The 20,834-nt window shown below is 38.0% G+C and overlaps 2 protein-coding genes across 3 annotated transcripts; one reads left to right on the top strand and one right to left on the bottom strand.

Annotated features, from left to right (window-relative positions):
• Window positions 1-2,214: 2,214 nt before the first annotated feature.
• On the top strand, window positions 2,215-4,100 carry pbdc1 (polysaccharide biosynthesis domain containing 1). Its single transcript, XM_026219719.1, has 6 exons — window positions 2,215-2,319; window positions 2,740-2,805; window positions 2,927-2,986; window positions 3,061-3,201; window positions 3,283-3,394; window positions 3,513-4,100. Exons 1-6 carry the CDS (start codon window positions 2,290-2,292, stop codon window positions 3,623-3,625), a joined length of 522 nt encoding a protein of 173 aa, XP_026075504.1. The 5' UTR covers window positions 2,215-2,289; the 3' UTR covers window positions 3,626-4,100.
• A 175-nt stretch (window positions 4,101-4,275) lies between these two features.
• On the bottom strand, window positions 4,276-20,443 carry xpo7 (exportin 7). Of its 2 annotated transcripts, none has more exons than XM_026219666.1 (28): window positions 20,277-20,443; window positions 16,842-16,988; window positions 16,608-16,701; window positions 16,367-16,533; window positions 15,096-15,161; window positions 14,897-15,022; window positions 14,601-14,766; window positions 14,110-14,183; window positions 13,863-13,982; window positions 13,625-13,771; window positions 13,296-13,468; window positions 13,024-13,217; window positions 12,829-12,934; window positions 11,905-12,040; window positions 10,712-10,785; window positions 10,526-10,606; window positions 10,306-10,369; window positions 10,032-10,140; window positions 9,834-9,940; window positions 9,646-9,734; window positions 8,958-9,065; window positions 8,759-8,841; window positions 8,410-8,624; window positions 8,194-8,332; window positions 7,875-8,035; window positions 7,531-7,629; window positions 7,167-7,294; window positions 4,276-6,001 (listed from the first exon to the last, which is right to left on the bottom strand). In XM_026219666.1, exons 1-28 carry the CDS (start codon window positions 20,292-20,294, stop codon window positions 5,908-5,910), a joined length of 3,285 nt encoding a protein of 1,094 aa, XP_026075451.1. In that variant the 5' UTR covers window positions 20,295-20,443; the 3' UTR covers window positions 4,276-5,907. The 2 variants fall into 2 exon arrangements, with proteins under 2 accessions (XP_026075451.1, XP_026075452.1); XM_026219667.1 differs by having other exon boundaries at window positions 14,897-15,001; window positions 20,277-20,442.
• Window positions 20,444-20,834: the final 391 nt, after the last annotated feature.

The raw sequence follows: 20,834 nt of genomic DNA on the forward strand, positions 1-20,834 counted from the left end.
AAATGTAGAATAACCAATTATGCTAATAGTTTAGCTTTGCCTCAAAATGCAACCACAAGTCTTCAGATACTCGTTTTATGACTTGTTTCTGATGTGGAGACTGTGGGTTTGTCCCATAGGTAAACTCATATTACGATTTAGGGCAAATTCCAAACGGAAATGAGCATCCATGCCCTACTCCCTTCGAAGGTAGAACCCTTGAAGTGTGTTCTTTGAAGGGTGCAGGGCATTACTGTCTCATAAGAGTGTTTGACTGGACTGGAATGACTGACCAAATGTTACCTTGACAACACTGCATATGCTAGCAGCATTCAGCTCTCCATCAGTGTTGCAAATATTTCTTCCTCTTCTTATTTTCTTTTTCAGCTAGGCCAATTGTATAATTTTGTCTTACTTAATATTAAACTTTTTCAAACTAAACATTTCTCTCACTAACGAAAAATATTTTGTCACATTAAAATAGACAAATTCTATTTCCATTGAAAACGTGTACGGTACTGTCCATGTCCAGAAAGGTAATAAAAACATCTTCAAAGTAGTCCATGTGACCTCAGAGGGTCCGTTAAAATTTGTTGAAGCATCGAAAATACATGTTTGTCCAAAAATAGCAAAAACTACGACTTAATTCAGTATTGTCTTCCTTTTCGGGTCTGTTGTGAGCGAGTTTTTTTTTTTTAAGTCTGTTGCTCACTGGCACTGAATACACATACAGACAAATCAACGAAAGATTGACTCGAGTCAAGAACCGGTTGCATCGGTTGTCGGATCACCAGTAGTGATGGGAAGTTTGGTTCTTTTCCACGAACCGGTTCTTTCGGACAGTTCAATTCAATAAACTGGTTGAAGAAAATGGTTCACCGGTTCTTTTGCGCTCAACGTAATGACATCATTGGCGATGATTGCCCTTCATTCAAGCCTTCGGTTTACCTGGGCTCATAACACTAGCACAGAGACAGCCACATTAAACAAGTTAACAGCTTAAGTCATTTGTGGATTAATGCGTATTGGAGACACGAACGGTTTAAAACGATTCAGTTCGATTTGGTGAACTGGTTCAAAAAGATCTGGTTACATCGAATGATTTGTTTGCGAATCGGATATCACTAAACTGCAGTGTTTTGAATTTGCTCACAACAGACACGGAAGAGAAGACAATGCTGAATAAAGTGGTAGTTGACTACTTTGATGATGTTTTTCTTACCTTTCTAACCATGGACAGTATACATACATTTTCAATGGAGGGACAGAAAGCTCTCAGACTAAATCTAAAATATCTTAAACTGTGTTCTGAAGATGAATCTCATGGGTTTGGAACGACATGAGAATGAGTCATTGATGACATAATTTTCATTTTTCGGTGAACTAACCCTTTAAAGCTACGCTAAAATTTAATGTTTACAGCCAAATGAAGCTGTTAGAAAGCAGAAAGATTGAAGATTTTCTAGAAGCAAGGATAAAATAAAATTTTGCTTAACCATCCTAACAAAATGATAGCTAAAATGTGGTACTTAATTGACTAAAATAAATCCCATATCCAAAAACTTGCTCACTGTGGTTTTATTTAATAGATTTAATAGTTTAAGTTTTTTTTTTTTTTTTTCCTCTCTCTCTGCTGGTTGCTGCCCCATCTACCCAATTCTCACTTACTGTACTTGCACTCTCATTTGCCTATTGTTGTTCTGTCTGCTCTCTTTGTCAATAGCCTTTATTGTTGTTTGTTTATTGTAACGTGTCCTTGAGCTCTGGAAAGGCGCTATATAAATAAAACGTATTATTATTATTATTATTATTTATTATTAGATTAAATGCTCACTTTGCACGTTTTTATATTAACTGACTTTTAATGCACCTTAATTCGAAATGTACATAAATACATGACTTCATATGTGCTTTATTTCATCTATTCACTACAATTTATTATTATTTTGTTTCATTTCAGTTTTGCTCTAGTTTTGTATTTATTCCAGTTTTTATATAAAAAGGTTAATGTAATAAGGATTAAAATTCATCCACAGAGTAAACTCTTTCCACTTAACGTTTCTAAGAATAAGTTTGAAGAACCCCATCATTACACCTCTAAATAAGATAAAACATTTAACTGGATGAGAAAAATATACTTTCACAAAAAACAACGAGATATGTAACAGAGGTGGTCATGTTTCATTTTATATTCTTCATATTAATTCAGTAGCTGATCTAAACAGCAGACTGAAAACAACAAACGCATTTAAGTCACATGACCTGTGGTCATGACGTGTTCGTAGCTCATCCGGGTCACGAGGCGTCAGCATGGACACGGGGGACGTTCTTGCATCTCTGGTAAGCAAAATTAGTTATTTTAACTTATCAAGGCACTGCACAATAACGTGGTAAGCAAAAATAGTATTTTATTAAACAGCTGTTCTCAGGGAAATGTCATAACCGTTCAGAGCCCAGAATGATACATCTGTTTATCTTAGTTAGCCTGCATGCTAACAAGCATGTTATGGGCATGTGACAAAAATAACGAAACACATCAGCAATACGAAATAATTTCCTTAACCATCACTGATATTTAGATTCACCTAGGTTTAAAATATCTAGGTAGTGCTTTTGTAGACTGACAAGGGTACTCGACAGTGTTGATAAATACGTGAATTCTAGTCTCTTGTGGCAGTTTTGGTTTTTAAAGTCGCAGGTTTTACGTATTACATTTGAATACACTAATGCTCAATAAATATGTCTGTCTTTAATAAACAGGGGGTAGAGGGGGCCACCGCAGCTGCGCATGCGCTCTCTCTTCCAGCAGAGGCGTATGGAAATGATGTGAGTTGGGTACATTTTTTGATGTTTGCAAATAAATAAGAAATTGCATACACGGAACCGATTTTCTTAAATGTTTCATCATATTAAAACAATACTAACAATGTTTTATTTTTGATATCAGGCCCAGTTGGAAGTATTGTGGGCTATGAAAGCCTACAATCACGCAGAAGTTTACTATAATGTAAGTGAATGAATGTCACAGTCAACCCTGCCACTGTAATATCCAGCTTCTCTGACGGGTTTATTCCTCTACAGCTTATTTCCTCAGTTGAGCCCAAACTTCTAAAACTAACCAAATCCGACGAGAAGATATATACTAAGTTCCGGGAAGAGTTTCCTGACCTCTGTATCGCAGTTTTGGAGCCTGAGCTGCTGAAGTCAGTGGAAGCTAAAGAGGTGCGTGACATCACTCTGGTGTTTAATGTCAGCTTTCACCATAGACTGTATAAAAAGTGTTTTTTTTTTTCTTTCTTTCAGAAATGGAGGCCCTTTTGTAACCAGTTTGAAGGAGTTGTAGAGGACTTCAACTATGGTACATTATTACGTCTAGACTGTCAGAAGGACTACACAGAGGAGAACACTATATTTGGTATGTCATGCCACACGTGCACTCCTTTTAGTGGTTTACACACCTCTCACAGTTCACCGGAAACAGATCAAGAACTTGAAAAAAAAGCGCCTGATTTTCTCCTCCGTTTTTATTTCAGCGACCAGGATCCAGTTTTACGCCGTTGAGATTGCGAGAAACAGAGAAGGATATAATGACTTTGTCCACAAAGCCGGTTCAAAAACCAAACAACAGAAAAAAGTTGAGAGTTAATCATGACAGCTTAATATTTCAAGTGACCTTCTTGGTGTAGAGGAGATCTTTAGAGAAGTGGAGAAACAGTTATAAATGTCCTACTTATTTTTTCCCCATATGTAAATGTGTGTAAAAGAGTTTCTTTTCTCATTTGTATGCAATTATTGGTTGGTTTTTAATTCAGTTTTGATTTTCCTGCAATGTCTGGAACCTTTTGTTTGCAATAAATAACAGTACATATATCCCAGTGAAAAACTATTGTATTGTAAGTAGGATTGCCATGACTTAAATACCTCCAGAACCTGCTTTTGAGGAGGATTTTGATGGGATGCGGAGGCTCAAGTTCAAAGTTCACCCTTGAGAGCATCCCAATACCGACTTTCTTTCAATTTGAACATTATTGGGATTTTTGCTGTAAAGTTAACTGCATCCCCAGGCATTAAATTACTAAGAGTTTGTTCCATCCAATAAAACATTGAGCAGATTCCACTCACTACAGACTTCCATGACTTTGATTTACAGGAAATTCCAGGTTTTCTATGACTTTGGGAACCCTGCTGATTATAAGAATAGAGATGTTTATTCCAAAAAGGGTCAAATTGTTGACTTAAAAAGTATGCCTGTTTGATCTAATTTTGCGATCACAAAATGTGCACATACTAGACTAGTACAAACCAATGATGTTTATTTTGCAGTCACAATGCTTACACTATATGTAGCAGACATCCAAACAAACAATCAAACAATTCAACCAGCTACCTTATCACTCAATGGACCCAACACACAGTCGCCAAGAAAAACACATTCACATCTGGGAACCAAGAAAAGAAAGTGAACATCCATGAGTGTTGGACATGGTTAAGAGATGAGCTAGTTCTTCACAAACAGTTAGCAGCAACATCTGTTGAGTAGCACAAGTTGCTAATATACTCCATTCGGCCTCGGTGTTTAAATCTACCATATTCTGATGCGTTTTCTGTTATCCAAAATAAAACGAATCCAGAAAAAAAAAAAAGGGGTAAAGCTAGATACAACTGTCGAAAGTGATCCGGTCACGATGACTTGAGTACCAGGGTCTTTTTTATTTGAAGGACTCTGCTACATTCTATAGGCTCCACTACTGAAGAACGCCAGATCAACAATAAAGCCACGAGAGACTGGAAGCCTGTGAGGTTAAAAAGCAGGGAAACTTCACCACAACCAAGTCACTTTTATCTAATCAAATCCACAGACGATACGATCGAACCCTTCAGAGACAAAAGGGGAAAGGTTACACGTGCGTTCTCAAATGGGAATGGGGTCATTTTAGGACCATTCCCAGGCCAGCAGTGAGCAGATCTAAGAACAGCCTCGGTGACGGAGGTGGTGGGGATGTCGAGGTGACCTAAAGGTTGACGCAAGACTTCATCATGCCAAAGATTCGAGGGAAACGGTATTCCTTCTGAAGACGTTAACGCAAAAGGTTTAGTGTATTTACAGAGCTCCTGTTTGCGTTCCATAGTCAATTCGAAGAGGAAAAAAAATAATAAATGTACAACTTGTGATTCTATTCAACGTTTGATCACGCCCCTTCTGTGGACAGAGGTCAATCCCAGCACTCACGCCTCAATCCCACATCGTCACCCAGATATAAACGAGTCTCTCCATACAGACAAACCCACACTTCAGCAGTTGCACTAACTTACTAGACTGTAAAAATGTTCAATCACACTCATTATTTGTCTTAAATCGTAATCATTATAAACATTGTTGAAAATGTTATGAAAAAAAATTTACACTTTTTTTTTTTTCCTTATGTGTTTCTATACAAGGCAGGCAAAAGCAGAGCACTATGTATCCCAGCTCATCATAACCCGTCCTTCCACAGACATGCTCTCCCAACACACTCATGCTCACACACACACACACACACACACACACACACACCCTATTGTCCCTAAGAGTGGTTCAGGTGTGCCGCCCACTCTAGAGTCCACACTGGTGCCGTCCCACACCCCAAACCCATTCCCCTGCCATACCCTCTTCTCTCTCTTTGGACTTTGAGCCCCAAATAACAAGAGTATGGTCAAGGAGAATGACCTCTAGAAACTGGCATTAAAATATGTATATATTTATATGTTTATATATATATATATTTATATATATAAAGGGGTGGAGGGAGGAGGTGTGAAGGGAGAGAGGTAATGGGGTATTTTTAGGGACCGGGGAGTGGGAGGTGCAGGCTTGCGCAGCGGTGGTCCCCCGGCAGCCGGGCCAGGGGCAGGTGGGAGTGTGGGCAGGGCCTGGTGCTCTATGGAATGTCAGCTCATCATATCGTTGCTGTTTACCCCGTATGTGGAATTCTTCATGGAGTCATTGACTTCTCTTCTAAATACTGAAAGATTCTGTGTAAACCTGTGGGAAAAAATTAAATAAAGTGAGAATGTATACTATATATTGGACTAGCGTTAATTGAGACAATAATAAGGTCATGAAATGATAGTTGAGACTAAATGAACATGCAGTATCGTAGACGAAAAAGACTAGACTAAAAAGTAGTTAAACAACAAAAACTAGCAAAACATTTTCATTTTTGTTGAAAAAAGAAAAAAAAGTGGAGCAAAAACATTTCAGACTACTGTACAAGACTCTCTGCGAGCGTTCATGTTTATGGTTGCCAGATATCGAGATCAAATCCCATAATCAGAGCTTTTCTGTCAAATGGATACACTAATCTGGCCAGCTTTTTGCTTTATGCAATCTGGCAACCATTTACACGCACTCTCTCTCTGCGGAGGCGCAGTGATCGGAAGAACAACAACAAACAGTATGATGAATTGTACGTGACATACAAGGAAGCTGGAGTTCAGCGATCTCCTTTTGAGGTATTCTGCTTAAATGAAAGCATCTTTTGTATTGTTTGCGATAGTGGTTGTGGATTGTAATGGTTTCTTACGCAACCTCCGTGCACATGTGGGCCAATAAGTTTTTACGTTGTTTTAAAAGAGAAACATTAAAGGTGGGGTATGTATTTTTACAAAAACGCTTTAGAAAACCGAGTTGGGCCGAGTACCAAATCACACTTGTAGCAAATCAGCAGTAAGGGGCGTGTCTACTCATGATGTGAAAGAGAGAGCGCTCGGTGCACAGAACGGAAATTAGCCGTGCCGAGCGATCGACAGAAAGATAGAGATGGAAGATAAATAACAAAAGCAGCTTACGATAAGGCAAGAAGCAGGACCTGTATAAATATCGGATCAACTATCCAGCGCTGGAGAGAACTCAAGGGGCGGGGAGGCCTGCTACTGGGGAGTAACATTGGTTTTGCTTTGTTTCACAAAACTAATGTATGCTAGGTTTTGCTTGAATATACTTGTGTGTCATGTTCGCTTGTTTGTTCGTATTGTTGTTCCCTTCAGCTATGATAAAGACACATTCATTTCCACACCCTTTAAACCTGGAGCATCTAAACCTCCTCCACTGTCTGTTCAAGTGTCAGCATTATTTAATAATAATAATAATAAATAAAAGAATTAACCATTATACAGTAAGACAAAAATGTGTAAGTAAATCAAATTACCGGTCTCTGTTTTTGGTTAGCAAGTTTCGCTCTATGCCCTCCATGAGATTTTCAAAGCATAAATGCATGGCTTGCTGCTTTTCTGGTGGTTGGCTGTTCACAATGCTGTTCCTCAAATCTGCAAAATACTACAAACACAATGCAGCCAATCAGCATATCAGAATGATTTCTGAAGGATCCCATACACTGAAGACTGGAGGACGGATTCTGGTGTTGTCATCACACAGATAAATATTAAACTATATTCAAATAGAAAAATTATTTTCAATTGTAAGAGTATTCCACTATTTTACAGTATTTCTGATTAAAACAAATGCAGCCATTGTGAGCATAAGAGTCTTTTAAAAAAAAATCGATCACATACCTTCTCATTGAGTAGAATCAAGCCAAGCAGCGGCCGGGACATGGACCACTGATTCCTACAATCTTCAAAAATGATGATATTCAACACTGTGGACAGCATCTGGATAAGATTGTGAGAAATCATGTCAGATCAAGTATCTCCAATACATTTCAAAATGTAGAAGTATTTGATAGACATACACAAGGGAAATATAGTTTATAACGGACATAAATGGCTGTCAAAATTACCTATTTTGTTCCTCTTATGCTTTAAATATGACGAAACACTAAATTATTAAAAACAAGTGTTTATTTGATGATTTATTTGTATTTTTTAATCTAAGGGCTTTCGAAGCCTGAGCTCACCTGCTGGATCATCTCGGGGTGCTGTTGCATTATGTGAAGGAAGCGGTCGCTCTCCTGGGCCATGGGCGCCGCTCGTTTCTTTGTGCTGCGGGACAGCTGCTTGAATAGATAAGTAACTATGTGGTCCAAGCTTGAGCAGCAACCAGTGCATACCATTGTGTCTGGAGTGAGACAAACAGAAACAGTTCTGGTTTAAAGGATCACAAGCACCTAGGAGTCCACAGTGGAACTGCAGGAGAGTTTGTGAGATTAAAGAGTGTAAAAGAGGAAGCTACACATACACACACAAAAAAAAAAACAATGATGAGAAGGTCCTTACCAAGTGCTGTGAGCCCCTCTGATATGGAGGACAGGATGTACATGACCACATGAGGTTCCAGGCTGGCGATGAAGTTCATATGGTCTTGGGTTAGCACCTCCAGAAGAGAGTAGTAAGACTGACTGAGCTTTGGATAGTCCTGGAAGAACAAGGACAAACCAATCAATCTGAATGCTGAAGGACACAATCCTAAAGCTGACAGCTGATGATTTTTACCAGCAGGTCACTGTGAGGGATGGACAAGAGCAGCTTAATGAAGGTCTGCAGGGAATTGTCCAAGGCGTCATCTCCATACAGACGGAAGACGCCGAAGTTGACATAGTTGCCACTTAATACGGCTTTCAGCATGGAGAAACAAATGGAGATTCCCTTCAGTTTCAGCGCGTACACCTGATCTTTTGGCACCTCACCCAGCGTCAGGATCCGATTCCCTTTAAGTGGATAAATGCCATTACTATTACGATGATAATTCAATTGAAGTTTTCAATATTTAATACAGCTACACCATACCGGGGGAACAGCTCACTGAAACATGAAAACTGGGTTATTATAGGGGAGTTTGTACCATATGTTGTAATCATCTTGCTGGTTTCCCTGAACAGCAGGATTCCATTCGGTGACGACACATCAAACTGTAATCTCTGTGACCTTCATGTGAAAAAAAACAACAACAAAAACACACACACAATATAAGCCAGAGAACATACATGCACAACCTTTAAACTCAGCTCTAAAGGACACATGTGAAATGTAACATAGCCTACCTGTTGTGGACGAGCTCAGCCATGAGTTTGAGGACCGGTGTGGTGCAGGCAGGTACATGGTACCAGAGCTCTATTGCCCTCTGTAAGATGGGCATGTAAGAGGGGTAACTAAGATCTGTTAAGGAGCACATCAAAATGGGCATTCAATCTGAATTAACCTAAGAGATTAGTTTAATATAATTTACTTATTATTTTCTTACATTTTTAAATAAACTTATAATAAATAAACATAAATTAATGAAAACAATAAAATAAATATATATACACAAACAAACAAACACAAAAATGTGAACAAATAAACAATTACACAAAATAAATATATAAAAAAACATAACACAAATAAAGAAATAATTACACAACATAAATGAACAGACGCACAAAACAAACTAAATAAAAACAATAAAGTGAAAAAACAAACTAAATAATTACAGAAATAAAACAATTACAAACAATTGAACAAATGAAGGCAAACATGCAAATAGACAAAAAAGAAAACAAAAACTAATAAATTACACAAAACAATTACAGAAAAAAACAATTACACAATTCCATAAACAAATGAAAAGATTAAAATAAACAAAAAAAGGTAACAAAAACAAATAATTACACAAAAGACAAATAAAATAAATAAAATTACACCAATATAATAAACATATAAACAAACAAATAAATGTAAATTTAAGGATACATCCAATCAAAGAGCATCATAAAGCTGGTCTTGGCATTAAAGGCAAAGGCAATTCCCCGCAGATCTCTCACCAGTCCTACTAAAGTCCTCTGAAGAAAACAAATACACAACAAATAAGAAAACATGAGGTATTTTGCAAATGTTTCATGCCACACTGAGGTTGTATGATAAACAATATAACATCAGACTTTTGCTTCTTGTTCATTGAAGGTGTTGGTGCTGAACATCTGAGCAATGGCCTCGAATGCAGCAGTAAGAGGAAGCATGAACTGTTCAAACTGGTCCTCGTCCTCACCTGTCAAAGACACAGAATGTCTCTTAAGATGTCCTTTTTACATGACACTTGTATGCTATCTCTATAGATACTTCTACAGGTACACCCTTACCCAAATCTACCATGAGAAGTCTTCCCAAGGCTGTGTAGAAAGTGGTCCGGCACCTCATGTCACTAAGGTTGGCCTGATTGTTCACACCCAGGAAAGAAAAGTGCTCGCTCTGTCACACCGAAGGAAAACAAGACACTGTCAGCTTGTTAAAGTAACTCCAGAAACAAAGAACAGTAAAAAAAACAACAACTAGATAATTAACTTAATTTTGCTTCAAGGACAAATAGAGCTGAAGTGGAGTTGAGGAGGAGAAAGGCTCAGGTTGGACACTTACCGTGTGGTTGTTTAGCATGAACTGGACAGCAGTGAGCTTCACAAGTTTTCTTACACTGCTATATGTGAGAATTAATGTTAAGGAAACAGACAAGAACACATTCACTGTCAAATACATCACGGACCATTTTATACATTTACATTAATTCACAGTCCATCATCCTCAATAACAATGCTAATATTTTTTTACATTTTAACCAGCAACATGCGTGTAAGGATATCCAATCGAGAGGTCATTGAGCAGCTGTAGTGTCTTCGATGTGATTGGTTCACACTGTCCCCAGTACTTCAAGTTGGTGATTCTGCATTAAAACAAAACTCTACATTAAATGTTTTTTTTGTGGAATTTTTTTTTTGTCAAAACTAGGTTTTATGTTAATTATACCCATCACTTATTACATACTCACATTTTCCCAATGAAAACACTGAGTACCATGGTCTCATCATTCAAGCCAAGAACCTCTGATAGTCTTCGATATAACTAGGGATCAAACAAAAGTATATTATTTCCTCTCATCTTGTATTCATCCCGAACTGGTGCTTTGCGTTGTAGCTTGAACAATCTATTTTATAACATGTTATGTGTTAAACTACTAAAAAAACTGGGTGATATATATAAGGCCTCGAGAAGCAAGCAAATATGACAAATCACAGGGGTTCTCACAAATCCAAAAACTACATCGATTTGGTCAGAAAAGAGGGAAAAGGCAGGTCAATTTAATTTCCAAGTGAAAACATTAAATTCAACATTTATTGACAAATTCAGTATACATACACACTGTACATAAATACTTGTATACTGTATGGATATATACACAAACATAGTGGGATCCGCATAGGACCTCAAGATGGGAATCAAACTCGGGTCGCCGTGAGCTCAATTGTGCTGTATATGTAGGCGCACTAACCACAAGGCTCTAAAATCTTGGAAGCAAGCAAATAATCCTTATTGTCGAGTTCTGATTATAGTCCAGTCCCAAATGGCACAATCCTCTGAGTCTACACTTTGCTGCATGGGCTGCTGGGTAACAGTACTCTGAAATCTATATCCCTATGGTCCAAATTAAGTGTGTCATTTGGGACAATTCTCCAAATCAGACTTTGCAATAGTTTTTGCACAAATGGTACACTTTAACAGGAGAGGGAATTTTAAGGTGTTCAATTCCAAGGTAAAGGACAACAGGTTAAAGCAGAACTAAAGCCAGGTTCAGAGGAATCGCTAGTCTTTCTATGTGCACTTATCTTCTCTGTTCACAGTTTGGAATCTGAGCAACAGGAGAGAAAACTTCAGCTTTCCGGTTAGTTGAGACAGGACACGGTCATCTCCAACATAACCCCCACCCCAAAAAAAGAAGTCTACTAAGCATGCAAAAAGCTCAATCGACTGCTTCTTATCAAAGTCCAGACACATTCAACACATTCACAAATTTCATCCATTCTGAGCGTTCATAGGCAAACCCCTGTGAATGTTACGAGAGATCAATAATTAATTTACTGCTAGCTGATTTGTTGTTTTTGTTTTAGATTAGTTGTCTAAACAAACCACAGCTTGAAGTTCACACTCGCACAGACAGACGAATTACAAAATAACTAGAATTACCTTTGATGATTTTTGCACCTGGTCACCGATGTAGATTTTGCGAAACTGCTCAAAGAAACTGAGCATGGCCAACTCGAGCTTCTCATTTCCTGCTTGAGCCAGCCGCGAGTCTGTGAGGTTCATTAACTGCAGAACTCTGAAAATGACACACACACACACACACAAAAGTAAAGAAACCAACAATGAGAAGCGAGAACAACATGATCTCCTGACTTTTTTGTTTTACAACTAGAAATAAATTAAAAGTAAAAAAAACTGTCCATAAATGTTTTCTTAAATACTATATGTGAAAAAAACACAATTAGTACAGTATAGCGTGAAAAACTTTTTTTTATTTTATTTGCTAAAGATAACATTTAACAGTGTTAAATTATTTGCTTTTAAAAGTTAACTTCTAAAAATGTTATATTTTGTTGTTCACACAAAAACATTTTTTTTTTGTGTGAAAACTCAACACAACAAACATTTTAATTAAATTTTCATATACATCTATCTATCTGTCTGTCTATCCATCTACACACACACACACACACAGGTGTTCTAATTTTTTCCAACTGCACTGAGAACAAAAAACAGCCAACCAATAAGACATTTGGTCACAGAGCCTCTGCTGTTACATAAAACTACAACTTGGTGGCACTCATGACCAGACTATTTTGTGAGTAAAGGAAAAATCTGGAACCGACTCTCTATTATCATGAATACAAATATCTCAATGGTCTTTTGAAAATATGTAAATACTGTTCAACTTTCTTCATTCTCGTGACAAGAGGGTGTCAAAAACAAAACGTTATGCAGTGCTTTGTGTCCCGGGGTATTTCAGCTTTTATGTAAGTATTACCTACTGAAAAAAAATAATTTTGCGAATTCAATTAGCCCATCTAATTCTGTCAGAATAGACAAATCATTGTGGCGATTCCTCACCGACACACAAGCTCCCCATCCATGGCATCCTGCTCATCTGTGCTGGCGAAGGATACTCTTCCTCCAATGACTGCGCCAATGATGTACACTAGCCACGTCAAACGACCTGGACAACACACACGTAACAGAAGCATTGTGATGTTAAGTCATAATGCAATATATTGATTTGTATATCAGGTTCTGTTTCAAGCTCACCCTCCTGCACTGCGATGTCCATTGTGCTGGAGTTGGTGGACTGCAGCAGCTCCTGGTACGACTGGGCCGACTGATCGAAGAGCTGGACCAGCAGGGCGCAGGTCTTCTCATACTCACACCGGCCGATAGTAGACAGCTGGTCCAGCTGCTGTTGCACCAAGCCAGCATCATCCAAGGGGTCTTCAAGACCATCCCTGCATAGAATGGATATTGTATATTCACACATTTAAGACATCGGAGATTACCGTGAGTTCAAGTAGTGCTCACTTTACCTCAGAATGATGTGCACGGACTCTAGACGGGACGTGATGTAGGCCTTGGTCACCTCAGGGGTGTAGGTCTCCAGCATGTGGGGCTCCGTGGCTTTCACATAAGGGACAGATGCCGCCAACCGCTGCCACAGGCTCAGCAGATAGTGCACACTGTTGGGCGCAAACTCCCAGTGCTGGGACACACCACAGTTATCAGTCTTTAAAATGCCAATTTCTCACATTCACTTGATTTCATCAGCAAATGAACAGAAAACAGCAGTCAAGCTGGTTCAACTTCTGTAGAAATCATATATTAGCTTTATGTTTAGCACGCAAAGTCGTTCACTCACCTGCAGACTAGTAACGGTGAAGTTAGCAATCAGTCTTATGACCTCGGGGTAGTTCTCCACTTTGACCAGCTCTCCCAGCTGATAGTTACTCTTGAGTCGAGCCAGCAGTCGACAGAACTCATGGTAGTTGTTTGGGTCTGACAAACTCTGCCAATCAATTCAACTTTATGTTAATATTATCTAAACAATACAATGAGAGTAATTATTCCTAGAAGTAACATCCGGACAGACGGCATACTTGAGGGTTCTCCAATATTCTCTTCACACCGTCTACTAAAAGGGAGAGGAACTTGGCTCGCTCTGCGTTGTTGAAGAGAGACCGCCGGACAGATGCTATTTGGACTAGACAAGACAAAACCTGAAAGGCAAACAGCACATTTAATACTAAACTGTTCACATTATTATTGGGAGAGTCTTGACATTATCTACGAGGCAGAGGCTTGTTTCTCTTCACACTCATGTCATGCTGTCTGTCTGACACTCACCAAGGGGGACAGCGAGGGAGGGATGGAATGATACAAATCAAAAAACAGCTGCAAGGTTGAGGAATCCAAAAAGGCTGCAGAAGAGAGAGAAATCACTAAATAATGCAACACGGGAAACCACGATCATTTTTTTTAAAAAGAAAATATTTTGAAAAAGCAAATTTAAAACAAATACATTTATTTGAAATGGAAATCTTTTGTAACATTATACATTTCTTTACTGGCACTTTTGATCAATTTAATGTGTCCTAGCTTGCTGAATAATAATAATAAAAAAAAAATCTAAAGTCACAATAGCCAACCAGAAAACAGAGAGAGAGAGAGAGAGAGAGAGAGAGAGAGAGAGAGAAAGACACCTTTTTATCAATAAATCTTGAATATAGAAGCAGTTCTACAGAAGATTAAAAATATTCCATTTAGAATTTTACAAAATCTTTAAACAACTACTGAAACACAGTTGCTTCATATGTTGCCAAAAACCCTCGGATCACCTGATCTCCAGCTGGTGGGGATCTGGACGGTGCACAGATCATCGGAGGACTCATCGGTGGATGTACCGATGAAATCGAAGTTGAGGCAATTGTGGGCCAGTTTGAGTAGCTGCATGAGGAGCCCATGCTGGCTCTCGTCATTTAGATTCAAGTTCTTCCCAGATGCCTGCAGACATACAGAACAATTCACTGAGCCCTTGACAAAAATCCCAAGCAGGCTGGTTTAGCGGTTGTGAAGGAGAATATATAGACAGTATATTGTATATATTGTGCAGTCTCTGAAGCATTAGTCGTACCTGCTTGAGGAGGTTGCAGGAGAGGGTGAAGATGTCAAACAAAGAGGAATCTCGAAACGATGACGCAATCTTTCTATGTTTTGTAAGTGGATGCGTTGAGTCCGCCTGGAGAATCGAAAGGAGAATCTAGGAATAAGTCATTTATCTTTCAGGTGACTTTCAGACTAAATGAAGACACAGTGTGAGTGTAGAAACTTACTTGGTTAATCTCATTGGTTAACTGGGAAAGGATTGTGACTCCTATGATGCAGTGTTCAACACTATCCTGAAAGTAAATACGTTTCAGACAAAAACAACTGCATAACTTCTGGAACATTGCTCAAATTTAACAAACAATTGTTGACTTATACATGCAGTGTCATCGATTATGCCATCATGCTGAGTATGAGAGTGTGAGTAACAAACACTTCACATGAGACAACTCCACTTCAGTGATGAACTTGTCATTTTCGACTAAAAATGAAACACTAAAGAGAAAACACAGATGCCAACTGCAACTGTTTGAATTTTAACCACAAAATGCTTCTTTAGACTAGTTACATTTAAAGGTCCTCATTTGTGAAAATAGTTTTTGCAGATTGCATTTGTGTAATTTGCTCATAAATCATTTCTGCGGAAATGGATGCGTTTTCCTTGCATTTAATAAAACACATTATATAAGAATGGTTTTAGAAACCATTGACAAATTTCTTGCTCGTTTCATGATAAATGAGGGAATTTTTTTTCACAAAGTTCAACGTGATTTTGATAATCGCATCTAAAATATAAAACAAAATCTAAAATATGATCATGTAGAATAAGGCATTAATATGCGCTTTATAAGTACTAATAAATAGCCAGTATGCTAGTAATATGCATGCTTATAAACAACTAGTTAATAGATTATTGATGGTCTACAAAATACAAGTCGTCCATGGGCAACATCTTGTTTGATATTTTTGATGCAATTATCAAAATCACCTTGAACTTTGTCAGGACATATGTCCTTGTTCATTAAACATGAGCAATACATCACTGTGTAAATGGTTTATAAAACTATTCGGTTGCACTTTATTTTACAGTATGTGTACTTACATGTACTTATAGTGTATTTATCTAAGAAAGTTCTGGTAACACAAGATAACTACATGGGGTAGGGTTAGGTTTAGGGGTAGGTTCAGGGTTAGTACCTAGTTATTACATAGTTATTGTAATTACTATAATAAGTACATAGTATGTACATGAGGAACAGGACTGTAAAATAAAGTGCTACCAACTATTCTTATGTAAACTGTTGCATTAAATGCAAGGTAAATGCATGCGAATTGCTACAAATGTATATTTTTTATTCAGATGAACATCAAAAATGTAATTTTCACGTGTTCCTACTTGTCTTAAAGATGTGACAAAAAATATATATATATATATTTCCAAGTAGTATTACTCTGAAGAATATAATATCTTCTAATAATACTATAAAATGGACCATACCTGCAGGAACCTCGTCACATCGACAATGACATTCCTGAAGATGTAATCTTCCTTTTGGCAGTCAAACCAGCCAAGCTTGGTGATTCTGGCATAGAGCTGGATCAGGGCTTGTGTCACGAAGGCAGCAAGCTTCGGCCGCGTCGCCAGATAGTTAAGAACATAATTTCCTGAGGAACCAATGAGACAATTCTTTTAAAATGTAGTCTTTGCATGGATCTCATGGCTGACCTGATAAACTTACGAATGTCAATACGCTGCTCCAGAGGAAGTGGATTGCTTGTACGAGACACCAACTTGGAGAGACATGTTGCAGCCAACAACTGCGAGTACGAGGACTGTAAAGATTTTACAAATACAGTGTCAAGTTAAACAGCCGCTTAACTCAAACTCACGGACTAGGATTTTTGAGAAAACTGTTGTCAGATAAAACTCAGATGTCCTCTTCTTCACAGTTTTCAAAAAGTTTAATTCTTACACTTCCGCTTTCCAGCAACAACTGGCATTTACTCAGACAGTCGGGACTGTTGGTGAACTCCACCAGAGCTTTCTCGGCCTGTAGACGTGTGCTGGTGTCTGTGGTCTCATATAGCTGCTTGCACAGGATCTCTAGCTGGGCTAGGCTCTGGAAAAGAGACCCACGTGAGTTTAGTGTCAGCAAAAGACATTCAGAGCATATTTGAGTGAGGAATCAATAAAACTGCTACGTCTAAACAACTATTTTTATAAACTAAGTCCTACAAAGTCTACTTGCAGAGATGCGTTAGTATTCAAGTGGCCAATGAGTTTCATCTATCCACATCTATCTTTTTAATCAAAAATTCGTAAATGAAATTCATACAACAACTTAAATACAACTATACAGACTGAAGCATGTTTCTAGTATATGCATTCAAATCTATTTCGATACTTATTTAGGGGATACATTAAAAAAATAAAAAATGTCAGGGTGACTAAAGTTAAAAGTAGCAGGACAATCTTTAATCATTTCTTGAAAATATAATTTTGACAAAACTGCTTTAACTAAACTTTTGTATGCCAAATCATAAGCGTCCAAATCGATAAGTATCCCAAAATATCAAATATTTTGACCCGTTTATGTCAAGGCTAGTCATGTGGTGCAACTCCAACAAAAAACTGTTATAAATTAGTAACTCACAATATTTTTATAAAAATACTTTTACCATAAATCGTTATTTTTAAAATGTTAATATTTTCTGAAAACATTGATAATGACGCATACAAGGTTTTAGGGAAATCTGTTATTAATTTTACTTGATTACACCAAATGACAGTTTTAGTGTCATTAAATTGTTCTAGTTGTTAAAACTGTAATAGCGCAACTCCTCAACAAACTGGCAACTTGAAATATCATTCATGTCCAAACTAAAGCTGTACCCTACGTCTAATAATCTTAAGACAGAGAGCTTTAGTATCTTCTTGTACAATCACAACATCAAACATCAGGTTTATGAAAAACTAGACCCTAATGTTCCATTGAGCAAATTAATGCACAGACATCTCATCCACAAGTTATTGTTCTAGGTCACCGAGGGAGTATCTGGTTCACGAATGCATGAAAGACTATATGGTGAGTGACTGGAAAAAAAGTCAGCGAAACACTTCGGTGATACATAGAGGAGCAATGAAAGAGCTAACCCGTGATATGCAGCAACAAGCCTCTAAACAGTTCTTTGTTCCCTGTGGAGCATAACTATACAAAACCAGCATCAGCAGAAAAACAGCAGATGCAACAAATGCACAGCCTTAATGAAAAACATCAAGTTTATTATGCTCACGAATTCTGAACTAATGAACTCAGAACTATTTTTTTGCACTCAAATGTTAAATCCCTTGTTAAATAAACACTTTAATACTTGAACAGTTTAAACTTTCTTGTGCGTTCCACAACTTCAAGCTGTTTTTTTATGTCAATGCTTGATGCATATGCTTGATGCAACCTGCTGATAACTGAATCAAGAGTCTTTAAAAGAACAGGGAGGACCCCTTAACATACAAGAAAAAAAACTAGATAAAATGCAAGCTGTATTTCCAAGCAACTGCACAGGAAAGATAAGACGCCTCCAAGTTTAAAAAGCCCAAAATGAACACATGTATTGGTTTTTACTAAATCAACTAACATCAATAACCACCATCAAACAGTTTGTACCTACCCACAACATTTTGCCGCCAACTATTAACATGCTTTAAGCATTCTGCATTAAACATTTAAGTGTACCTAAACAATTCTGAATTACAATTTTACAATAAACTAAAAGTTTAAAGCTGCTAAACGCGTAAGAAATACTGTCGAGTCATAACAACCTACTAACCTCACAACATGTTCTGTATAATTATGTAAACAAACATACACTGAACCATTTTTTAGGTTGGTTTAGGTCTAAAACAAGCATGGTACGCCACCCAAGGTGCGATCGGCAACACTCAAACGGATTTTAAGACACAAAGCTGCTCCGGTGGTAATTAATAATCTATTACTGCAAATGAAAAGGCTTCTTCATCACCTACAGAGTAACAGGACGCGAGACAACAACACTGGAAAGATCATGTTTACTGTTGCCTGAGCACATGAGAGTCAGGTTAACACAAGCACTGTACCCCACCTGATTACATTTAATGGGAATATGTAGTTATTCAACACTGTGTTTAACGTCCTTAACTCTTTCCCTCGAATATGACCTGTCTTGTCATTTGTGATGTGTAGCAGCTTTTTACAAGCTGACAGATGACAAGCAGGGGCCGTCTGAAAACACGCTAACGTTAGCGTTTAACGCTCCAGTAACGTCCAAAAATACTGTTAACTATGGATGTGTTCGGGAACCAGTCAGAGGAAAGTAAGGGGTAGAAAAATATAAATTTATTTTGATTTCTGAGCGGACTTTAACTGTCTATTACACCCAAGACGACTTGGGTTGCCAAGTTGGCCTTAATAACCCCTCAGTTATCAAAGATCGTTATCAGGACAGTCTTATTAAATACCAGTGAAACGACATGCATTTTAGTAAATGTAACAACATGTCGACTAATAAACACTCATAAAGAAAATAAAACATTAAATATGACATGCATTACAAAACAGTGAATAGTGCTGACATCACAGTCATTCAACTGTTCTTAACCACTACAGCTGATAAAAAAAATAGTAATTTATATTTGTATGTCTTTAAACTCTGTTACCCATTTAAAATTCTCAGGAGATGTTAATGTGCATAGCGTTTTAATAATTTTGAGAAAAAAAATAGTTTCTAGTCGGGCTTTTGGTTTGACGAGGCGGCGCGCGGGAGAATCTCGTGAGTTAGCACGCGAGCTACAGGCTAACAGCGAGAGAGCTCAGCGAACCGGGCACATTTGCGTCCAGCAATTACACAATGACAGATAACCGCGTGCAAATAGGCCTTTGGGCTCACCGAGAAGCTATTCTCTTGGAAAAAGCCTCGCTGAGCTCGGGTTACTATCGCATGAGTTTACAAGGCCGGTGTATTCATTGCATGGCAAGCGGCTGAATGAGGGATGTTGCCTTGTTTACAATGTAGAACATCACTGTTGCTATAGAGTTACATGCGATTTAATAGAAACTATCTCCCGGGGTCTACCATCTCTGCTGCTCAATATAAAATACCTTACATTTGGCTTAAAAACAACTTTCACCCATGCTGCAGAGTTGTATGTTAGCCTGGATCACAGAGTTAAAATCAACATGATGACAGGCCACAAGTCAACACTTGATAATCGCATCCAATAAAGCACGCGAGTCAACTTCTCCAGCCGCGAGACGCATGCATTTAAAACCAACACACGCGCATCGCCGAAACAAGCCTCGTGATCTGTCATTAGACTGCAGTGGATCATATTTCATTAATTTAATAAAAACAAAACAAAATCATTTACTTACCTGCACATGATCCGCCATTTTGCTCCATTCATGCTCCTCTCACTCCCCCTGACATTGAGCATGCGCGCGAATGCCCACGATCACGGGAACATTTACGCAATTGACGCACGTCGTGATAAAGCCAGATGTTCGCCGGGGGCTTCGTGAATCCCGTTACGACGGACAGCCGCCGCCGAAAAGAGCCTTTGTTTACATGCTTCTTAAAGTGAAACTGCGAGCTCAGATTTTGGAGGTCACGTGGATAAGACTCTAAGCGTGATTGACAGTTCTTATTGTGAAGTTGAGAAATAAAGCTATTAAACTTTCAAAGAGGCTCCCGCGGGCTTTCTGACACCTGTTGTAAACATGCACACAGTAATTAGACTAATCAGAAAATTTTAAACAGATACAATTTTGTTATTATTATTATTATTATTATTATTATTATATACATTTTCAGGATATGAAGACAGACTGTTTTCTGTAGTTTTAATTTACATGGAGCGGGTAGCGCCTTCAGGGATGTGTTGGCATCACATGACTAGATGATTTAGTAAGATTATTAACAAAAACACTAAT

Source organism: Carassius auratus, chromosome 35 (genome assembly GCF_003368295.1).
Source record: "Carassius auratus strain Wakin chromosome 35, ASM336829v1, whole genome shotgun sequence".
In the NCBI taxonomy this organism is placed as follows: domain Eukaryota; kingdom Metazoa; phylum Chordata; class Actinopteri; order Cypriniformes; family Cyprinidae; genus Carassius; species Carassius auratus.